Raw genomic sequence first — 10,358 nt, forward strand, 5'->3', positions numbered from 1 at the left:
TATACTGTATTTTTGACCATTTAGTATGATGTTACCTGTTGGTTTTTCGTAGATAGCCTTAATCAGGTTGAGACAAAGACCTTCTATTCCAATTTTCTGTATCGTTTTTATCATGCATGGGTGTTGGATTTTTTCAAATGCTTTTTCTGCATCTATTGAGATGATCATATGGTTTTTGTCCTTGATTCTGTTAATATAGTGTATTATATTTATTGATTCACAGTTGTTGATCCATCTTTGCATCTCTGGGATAAATCCAACTTGGTCAAGTTAGATGATCTTCTTGATGACACGCTGTGTTCTGTTTGCCAGCATCTTCTTGTGGTTTTTTTATAAAATGGAGTACTACTCACCCATAAAGAATGAGAAACTAGAGTCATTTATAGCTAAATGGATGCATATTGAGGCCATACTCTTAAGTGAAGAAAATAGGACACACATGTGTAAATACCAAATAGTTTCTCTAGTGTGAGAAACTCTTAGTGTAAATAAGGATTAAAATGATTAAAATGAATAATTGATAATTTAAAATAGGAAAAGGTCCAAAGATGTAGGCGTGGTGGGAGGGGAAGGGGAAAGGGAAGAAATGAAAGGAAAAATTGAGAAAAGAAAAAAATTGGAAATGAAATATATGCAAATAGGGAAGGGTGGAGGGGGTGAAGGGGGCACAGGTAATGGGGGAATAATAAAAACCAAGATACATCATGCACAGGTACAAGCACCCAATGATAAATGTAAATCTATTGTATACCTAAAATGTACCAATACAAGAATTTAAAAGAAAAAAATAGACTCTGTCTTATAATTAAATGCATATAGAAATTAAATTACTGATCAAAACTTTCTACTGGTCAAGGATTTTCTCAGAGCAACTTTAACATCTCTGTTCCTCAGACTATAGATTAAAGGATTCATCATGGGAATCACATTGGTGTAAAAGACAGAAGAGATTTTTCCTTCTTCCATAGACCCAGCAGATGATGGCTTCAGATACATGAATGCACCTGACCCAAAGAAGAGAGAAACAGCTACTATGTGCGAACTGCAGGTGTGGAAAGCTTTGGATCTTCCCTCAGAGGAACTGATGTGGAAGACAGTGAAGATGATGAAACCATAAGAGACAAAGACAGTGAAAATGGGCACAAAGATGTTGATACCCACAACAATGCAAACCACCAATTCATTGACATAGGTGCTCGTGCAGGAGAGCTGCATCACAGGGAGAATGTCACAGAAATAGTGGTTAATGATGTTTGCATCACAGAAGGTCACTCTCAGCATGCATCCCGTGTGGACCATGGCACTAGAAAATGCTATCAGGTATGAAGCAAGCATAAGATTGCAATACATTTTAGTGGACATGACCGTGTTATACAACAGTGGATTACAGATGGCCACATAACGATCATAGGCCATTGATGTCAGCACATAGCATTCAGAAATGACAAAAAAACAGTAAAAGTAGAGTTGAGTCATACACCCTCTGTAGGAGATTACATTCATCTTTGATATGAAGTTGATGAGCATCTTGGGTGTAAATACAGATGAATAATGAAGGTCAATGAAGGATAAGTTAAACAGGAAAAAGTACATGGGAGTGTGAAGATGTTTATTCAATCCAATTAGCATTACTAAGCACAAATTTCCTAACACAGTGACCATGTACATTACTAGAAACAGGAAGAACAGTGGTATTTGTAGATCTGGCCTGTTTGTTAAGCCCATCAGAATAAATTCAGTCACAAAAGAGCCATTTTCAGGAGCCATTCTTCTCTATAGAATCTGTGGATACAGGAAAGAATGATTGCATCATACCACACCCACTCTTTCAACAATATCTTCTCTTGCAAATGTGAGGCATAAGCTGTGAATATCAAGATCTAACCAGCCTGAATTTATAGAACTTGCCTTTAATGTTACCTGGTATGAGTGAAATTGTCTTCCTCTCATTAAAGTCTTAAAAGGTAAACATGGTGAAATCATCATGAATTTAGTCTATAAATCCAAGGCCATATGAAAACATAGCTGCCTTGAAAAAGCAAAGTAATAAGACAAGGCTAGAACATCATAAACTTTTCTCGTCATTTCCTCTTTTGTTTACACCCTATATTCTCTAGTAAAATTGGAGGCAGAGGTCTTTCATCTTGGTATTGAATCCTAATGCAGATTAGACTCTTTTGTTCTGGAACCATAAAAACTGTTCTAATCTAAATGAAACAACCAGACTCTGGGAATAAGTGGTTCAGTTACAGTCCCATGATGCAGAAAAACTTATGTCTAGAAGAATGAGAGATCTGTCCATAGAAATGTTACTTACTAACTAAAATATTGCACTCATTGTGTCCAATAATCCAATGAACATTATTTATTTCTCTTTAAAAGATGTACTTCTGCTACTTGTACTTGACTATTAGCATAGCAGAAAATGGGGGGAAAATGATAGATATCAGATTCCTGGACTTCATCTCAAAATATGAATTCCTTATGCTAAATATAAAAATCCAAACACAGTAAGGGTAATAATGTAAAAATCTCCCATAGTGCATTCATATAGACAGAGAGTAGGATATTGGTTTTTTTTTTTTTGCCAGTGAGAAATTCAGGTGATTTTGGCCAAAGGGCATTAAGATCAATTATGTAAAACAATTAAAATTTGGAGATTTAATGTAAAACATGGCAATAATAGTTAACAATGCTGTATCATGTACTCATAATTTGATAACTTAATAGATCTTTAAAATCTTTTCATCATATATCTGTTTGTTTATAACATGTTAATAATTTTCATTGTTCAGATCATTTTAATGTGTATGTATGTAAGCACATCAAGTTGTATATCTCATATATATAGTTATATATGTTAGCGATATCTCAATAAAGGTGTTACTGGAAGATATTAATATAAATGGATTTCAAATCTTACCCTTCTTAGGAGAGAAAACTTGGTGATCCTTTGATGTATTTTGTTGCTGGTCCTGAGAGGACAATATAGGATTTTTGGCTTTGATTCCTTTGATTCTAAAAGGATACAACCAACTTAAATTCTGATATTCCCAGAAAGTCCTGTGAACTAGTGGTCATAATTTATACTGATAACTCCTCTGAAGTATCATGTCTGGAGAAAAATAAACAGCCCTTCTTATTACAATTCTCACTAGATGAGGCATCAGAATATTTAACATGAGTTTAATGACATAATGCAGTTGTCTATAAACAAGGAAGACTCCTCCTCAGTCTCTTCCTAGAGAATAGATGCTAGATATAAGAAGAAATGAATGGATTGTGTTTACTTCTTAAACCACAATGTGTATTGAATTCCCTAGACACTCAATATTTTACTTAGGTTTTTCTTTCTCTTCAGGGATTGTACATCTCCCATGGCAGGCATTGCACACTCACCATTTCCCATTTACATTGATCTCCTAAGGGAAACTTCTTATTTGAGTTCTCTCTCTTTTTCCCCACATCTTTAGTGGTAATTTTCCATGGCATCTACATCTAAGTTTTCTTATTTCCTTACCTGAAATTATTCAACAACTGCAGTAATTCATTTCATTGTCAGCACTGAAATAGCTACAATCTGACTTTTAGTGTTTGCCATCAATACTAAAATTTTAACCTCTAAACACTGATTGGAAATGTCTGATATCTTGCTGAGCAAAATGGTGATGAGGTCAGCAATTCCTAAATTTGTCAAGAAAAAAAAAACGTTATGAAGTTAAAAGATTTGTCTGAATTCTCCCCTAAACCTTCTCATTACAATATTTGGGCAAGTTACTTGACAACTCTATGCAACAGATTCACATTTGTAAAATAGGAATGTCTTAAATAACACTGCTTCACTGGATTGTTGTGATGATTACATTTTTAAAAAGATGTGAGAAAGGGTCAAAATAATGCTCTGAGTAAGTAAAACATTCAACTGCTCTGGTTTGTATCTAGATGTCCACACAAAGCCTCATGGAGTTTCACCAGAGTGGACCAGTTGTTATTTAGCAGTTTTTGTCTCTCTTGGTTGCTCCTTTCCTTGTGCTTTGTCTAGAAGGACCAAGCTTTTGTTGGGGCTATTATTGTGTCTGTTATTGATATTCTCGTGTTGCCCTTTTCTTCAGCTCTGAATCTGCAGTATGTAAGGTAAAAAGAAAATACAGGGAACTCACGAGGATGTCCTCTCTTGAATCCTAAGATTCCTAATAGATCTGCCTTCTTTTTTGTACTTTCCGGAGCCTGTTCATGTTTTTTTTTTAACATAATATCCAAGGTTTTTATTTGTATTTAGTAGAAAAAATATTTAATGCACTTTGTATTTCCAGATGTGAACTTCCTCAGACCTTGTTTTTATTTATATCTACTTTCGGTGGTTCACCTTAGAAGGCTGGATATCTTTTTAAAAATTGAATTGCATATGTATTATCTTATTTATGCTTACTGCAATCTTGTAATGGAGGTAATGTCTTTTAGGAAGGAGATGAATGTTCAAAGAAATTAAGCAAATGACCCAGAATCATAAAACCCATCAGGATGAATTTATTTAGATTAGTTATTCACCATTTCATTTCAAAATGTTTTCTTCAAGAGTCTTTCCAATTTTCAATGTAAGCAGAAGTTTGGAATCTGCCCAATCCCAATCCTGTCAAAGCAAGCTACCTCTTTGCATTCTTTCAGATGATGTGGTCCAATAGAGTTTTTCTGTATACTGACAAGTCCCTTGAACCTGAGTCCTGTGTATATTGACAGTGACTTCCCAAAGACTGAAGGTTAAAAAACATTGCTGAAGGAAACAATCATCTGAGAGTCTTTGTTCTATTCAAACAGAGTGTTCTTTAGTCCTGTGCTTATCCCTTTGATAAAATCATCAGATTTATCACTGTTACTTGATAAGGTACCTGTTAGCTAATTTTTTTAAATTGCAAGGAAACAGGAAAAACTTTATTAATTGTATCATTAAATTAAATGTTGTAAAGAAGTTGTTTTCAATATTTTGATTGAAAAAGAGCATTAGGGCTTACAAACTCAACCTTCTGAAGTTTCATTAAAGTTCTTAATGAACTTGTTTTAGGGCTAAGTGTGTATTCTGGTTGCCAGTTTGTTTTCCCTTTTTCAAAAGTTCAAATTTAAAGGGAAGTATCAGATGGCACAGGCTCTGTAACAGTGATTTGAGGATAACACTTAAAATAATCTTGACCTAAAGAGATAGGTGATGTACTCTTAGGAAAAAACTCAAGCAAGAGGGGAAGAGAAGACTCGTTCTGGGCCCATTCTTCTGGAAGAAATTTCTCTTGTTTGCACATCTTTAATATAGCTTTTCAGTTAAACTGCCTGTCTTATCTTCTGGCCCTCACATCAACTGAACACCTTCAACAGTGTACTAGTCATTGTGTTCTTCATTGCTATGTAATTACAGTTAAAGCAAAAGGTCCATTAGGTATAAGAATGATCTTATGAAGCAGTACAAAGTATTTTATTGTTTCAACACTTGATTACACCCCTTTTATTATTCTATGCAATTGAGATGGAAGTACATGTAATGCAATTCTTGCACAATATAGCATAATAGTTGTCCCAAGATAAAGCACTTATATGATTTTTTTTGCATAATGAGCTGAACTGGACTTTTTTTCTCATGACTCAGCATTGTTTCTTGGAAGAATGACTAATAGACAAACTGTGGTTATTCAACCTTGTGTATTTTCTCAGAGGAATTAAGTAAGCCTGTCATCTAAGGAAAATAATTGATAGAACACATTGCCAATGATAAAATTTTGAATTTTCAGGCAAAAATTGGAAATTTGTATCTCTCATCATTAGCTAGACAGCTTCCCAGTACTTAGATTTTTCAGATGAAGTTATTGGTAACATTAACAAATGGGAGCTTTATATATTGTAAGTTAAATGTATTAATATTTTGAAAGTCTACATAGTTCAAGTGAACCAATATTTTACAAATGATCATTGAATTATTTTTAAAAATCATTGGTGAAAGATCCATTTAGAAAGTAAGGTCCACCAATAGATTGTAAAGTAAGAGTAGGAAAGTTTCGTTGATGTTTTCGATTATACTTGGAAACTAATTTTTTTTCTTGTACTGGGGATTGAACCGGAGGCCTTTGCACTGAACTACATTCCTAGTCTTGTACATTTTTTTTTTTTTTATTTTGAGGCAGGGTCTCACTAAGTTACTACATTGCACAAACTGGGCTCTAAATTGCAATCCTGTTGCCTGAGCCTCTCTCAGAGTGCTGAGATTGTAATCTAACATACCATCACAGCCAGCTTGCAACTAATCTTAGAGTCTCGAGTTTTGCATTACCTGTATAAGGCCACTTTTCTTCATATATTTTTGTGATAGCCAACCTGATTCCATTTTGTGCCTCATCATCACTCCCCCCCCCATTTCATGTAAAGTTGAGTGATTCCAGGTGGTCACCTTCCCCTTGTTCCCCCTGGGAGTCCCCTTGGTTGATACATGACAGACTGCTGCATCCCATTTGGTAGAGCAGTCTGCAACTGTATATTATCTTTATGATCTTGTGAAGAGAACACTCCACACCTGTGTGACACTTTGTTTCAACTAAATGTTAAAAACTTCCCCTGACCCCCCAAACTTAGCAAAGTTCTGTTTCTGTAAAATTCTGTTTGTGCTCTCCCTCTTGCTGAGCCCTCTCCAAACAGAAGAGCCACTTAAAAGAAACCCACAAGCCACTTTTCATCGTCTAGAGTTTTCCAGTGCAAGCTGCTCTCAACTGCTGGCAATAAAAGGACTCAAATTTCGCTCAGAGTGTGGTGATTCTCTATAATCTCTCGCAATTGAATATAACCATCAGAGGCCCCAGCAAGATAATCACTTCAGGTGAACCAGCCTCACTGTGGTCCCTCCCATCTTCAGCAGCAGATTATAGGGGACGCACTCCCTGAGATGTTCCAGGGCCCCATGATCTCGGTGCTGACACTGAAGGGATGACAATGTTGTTCTGATCACCCATTAAAGACAACTTTGAGTCTACTCTGTTTCTGAGGTAAGGATCCTTTCTGTCTGAGTGGGGAGCACTGGTCCTTGATGAAGGCACTCCCCAGACCCTCTCTTAAGGTCAGGACACTCAATGAGACAGTTCTCTGGTCTGGCTAAGTTCACCCTTTTCTTCTGTTATCAAATGTCAGGTTGGTCACTCTGCCCCTGACAAGTTGGGCCTTCTTTTTGGCCTTCTGACCTATTTAGGATCAATTTTTCCTTCACCCATTCTGCCAAATGACAGAACATCCTGCCTGCCCATCAGTGATAGGTCCCCTCTTCTTTCTAAAGACCTCTGATGACTCCCTCAGTCAGGAAATTATTGCTGTACTCTCATGTCTCTCTTATTCTCCCTTTGAGTGCCCTTTTTCAGTGTGCCTTCTTTTGCCTTGTCTTCCAGCCCTACATGGTGTGGCTTCATCGAGGCCATATTGTTTTCCTCCCAGGTTATTGTCATTGCCACCCTCAGTCTCTTCCTTCCTCTAATTGGCATTTTGCCCCCTCCCTTTGCCTCTGGGCCCATCCAGATTTGGCTCCAGCCTCATAGTTCATCTTTTCTGTCATATTCCCTCTTTTCCTTCTTCCCCACCACCTGGTCTACCCCCTAGTGAATACACCTGGGGACCTCTCAGATTCCTTCATTTCCTTGACTGTTTCTACCACTGACCTATGCTGAACTTTACTCATCACCTTTTCTTCCCTCACTATCTCTCTGCTCTCAATCATCTTCTTGACTCCACATGCTATCAGTCTCTTTGGACCCTCTGTCCAAAAACCCTCTTCTGTCCCACTTATCAGCTCCTCTCCCTCCTCAACCTTACTCCTGAGGCTCTTCTGATTCCACTCAAACACCTGGCCTTCTGGCATCTCTTTCTATATTTGGAGTGGCGCTACCAATGTTACCTCAGGAAGCAACAGAATTATTGTGGACCAGGGCCCCACTTTCCCAGTCAAAACCAGTTTCATGGGTCCCACTATAAGACTAGGCAATTCTCATCCTCATTAACCTATGAATTTTTGTTCTGCCTTCTCGAGCTGCTCCCCCTCTGATCTTCTGGCCTTCACTCTTGTCTTAACTGCCTTTCTTCTTGGTATTGGGTTGGTATCAGTGGTTCATGAAGACTGGTCTCTAATTGAAAGAGGGCTCCTTCTAATCATCTCCTGAACCCTTTTGTTTGCCTTTAGTTTCCTGATTTGCATATTCTGACTTGCCCTCTTTTTACACTTTGGTTCTTCTCAAACTTGTCCCTACTGTGGGGTCCTGTGTGTCTTGACCTTACTCCACATTGACCTGCATGCTTAAAAATTTCTCCTCAGGATTTTCACATGACTATGGGGTTAAGATGTCAAAGAATAAGCTCTGCACTTTCTATGAGATTGACCGAGCCTCCTTTGGAGTTGATTGGCCTTCAGGAGGTTCACTAGACCTGGCCCTAGTCCAGGCTGTCTGGAGGGTAGTCATGGACAACCAGGAGATCCGGATCAGTTTCCTTACATTGATTCATGGCTTACTCTGGCACAACACCCACCCCCCTCATTGAATGTGTGTACCACAGGCTCCTATTCCCTGGTGCTCCTGTCTAAAACCCGTTGCCCTCCTTGTGCATGGGCCACAGAGAAACAAGATCCACCACAGGTCCTGCCACTATTAGATACCATGAAAGTCGTCCTTCCTCCACCCCCATATAACCCTAATCCATCTTCTCCTCCTCCCCTTGATCCCGATCCACCTGCTTCAAGCCCTCCTGTCTCTTCCTCTACACTTCCCATTGACTCTACCTCAATGCAGGAATGACACTGATCTTGCCAGAAAGTCACCACCTTGGGAAGACATATTCCAGAGGCTCTCCTACCCCTGAGAGAGGCTCCTCATCCTGATGGGGGAGGATCTGGGACTTGCCCATTTCTGGTATGTGTCCCTTTCTCCACCTCTGACCTCAACAACTGAAAAACTCAGAATCCATCATTTTCAGAGAAACCCCAGTTTCTAATATCTTTGAAAGAATCTATTTTCAGAACTCATCACACAACCTCTGATGATTCCCAGCAACTGCTAGTGACCCTCTTTACAGTGGAGGAAAGGAACTGAAGTAGGGCCGAGGCTAAAAAGGCCCTGTTGGGAGGGCAATCCAAGGAGGAGGTACAGGAAGTGTTGAGACAGGGCTTCCCCTCTGAGCATCCAAAATGGGATATAAATATCTCAGGTGAGTACCATTCACTGACCACCTTTCACCAGAATCTCTTAAATGGTATCTGGGATACTGCCTGGAAACCCATTAATTTGTCTAAAACTACAGAGATGATTCAAGGACTTGGAGGGGGCTTCTACAGCCTTCTTAGAGGTACTTCAGGAAGTCTTTTGGGTTTACACCCTGTTTGACCCCTCCGCTCCTGAGAACACTCGAGCTACTAATTTGGCTTTTGTGACCCAGTCTATCCCTGACATTAGAAAAAAAGCTACAAAAGTTAAAAGGGTTCCTGGGGATGAATATGCCACAGCGGTTAGAAGTGGCCCAGAAAGTCTCTGACAACCAAGACTCAGAAAAACAGAAACTAGCTATGGCTATGGCAGAAAGATCAGCCAAGAAACAGGCAAAGATCTTGGTGGCAGCCATCAGAGGGGACTCTGCGGAACCCAGCTCCAGAAAGCCCAAAGGGCAGGTGCCTAGAAAATCAAGAGGACACCCTCCATTGGGCAGAAATCAATGTGCCTGCTGCAAGGAGGAAGGGCACTAGAAAAATGAATGCCTCCATAGACACTCTGCCAAGGTACTGCCCCTCCCCACATCTAGGGGAAGAGAGGATTCAGATTGATGGGACCAGGGCTCCTTCTCTCTTGGCCCCCTGGAGCCCATGGTTAATTCTTAAATAGGGGGTCAACTGGTTCACTTCTTGGTGGACACTGGTGCTGAGAGGTCAATGTTAAAACTCCCCCTGGGAAATTTTTCATCACAAACTATTCCCATCACAGGGGCCACAGGAGCAATCCAAACTGCCTACTCACAAGTGAATGAACAGTAAGCTGGAACTAAAACAAGTTACCCACACTTTCTTGGTGATACTGGACTGCCCATTCCCCTTGCTAGGATGGGACCTCCTTTATAAGCTGAGGGCCACTATCTCCTTCACTCTGACTGAGACTTAGATGTCACTCCCTTCATACCTAACTGTCCTTAACCACTACTCTATCCAAGTAGTACCTCCTCTCAGGAGAAGAGAACCCAGAGAGAACAAGCCCCAAGGGCCTGCTGGACAGACTTCATGTGGAGTTCCCTAAGGTGTGGGAGGAAACTCACCCACCAGATTTGGCAGGTCATCACCCCCCAGCAATAGCTGAGCTCTTGGTGAC

General features: G+C 39.4%; 1 protein-coding gene across 2 annotated transcripts; it reads right to left on the reverse strand.

Moving 5' to 3' along the window:
- Positions 1-834: 834 nt before the first annotated feature.
- Positions 835-6,483, reverse strand: LOC101717433 (olfactory receptor 8B3-like). Of its 2 annotated transcripts, none has more exons than XM_087212557.1 (2): positions 6,476-6,483; positions 835-1,768 (listed from the first exon to the last, which is right to left on the reverse strand). In XM_087212557.1, the coding sequence occupies exons 1-2, from the start codon at positions 6,481-6,483 to the stop codon at positions 835-837; spliced, it is 942 nt and encodes a 313-aa protein (XP_087068683.1). The 2 variants fall into 2 exon arrangements, with proteins under 2 accessions (XP_087068683.1, XP_004870978.2); XM_004870921.3 differs by lacking the exon at positions 6,476-6,483 and adding an exon at positions 3,156-3,167 and having other exon boundaries at positions 835-1,773.
- Positions 6,484-10,358: the final 3,875 nt, after the last annotated feature.

The sequence above is a fragment of the Heterocephalus glaber genome, unplaced genomic scaffold (assembly GCF_053883595.1).
Source record: "Heterocephalus glaber isolate CG9 unplaced genomic scaffold, H.glaber_assembly_v1.0 deba00001431, whole genome shotgun sequence".
Lineage (NCBI taxonomy): Eukaryota > Metazoa > Chordata > Mammalia > Rodentia > Bathyergidae > Heterocephalus > Heterocephalus glaber.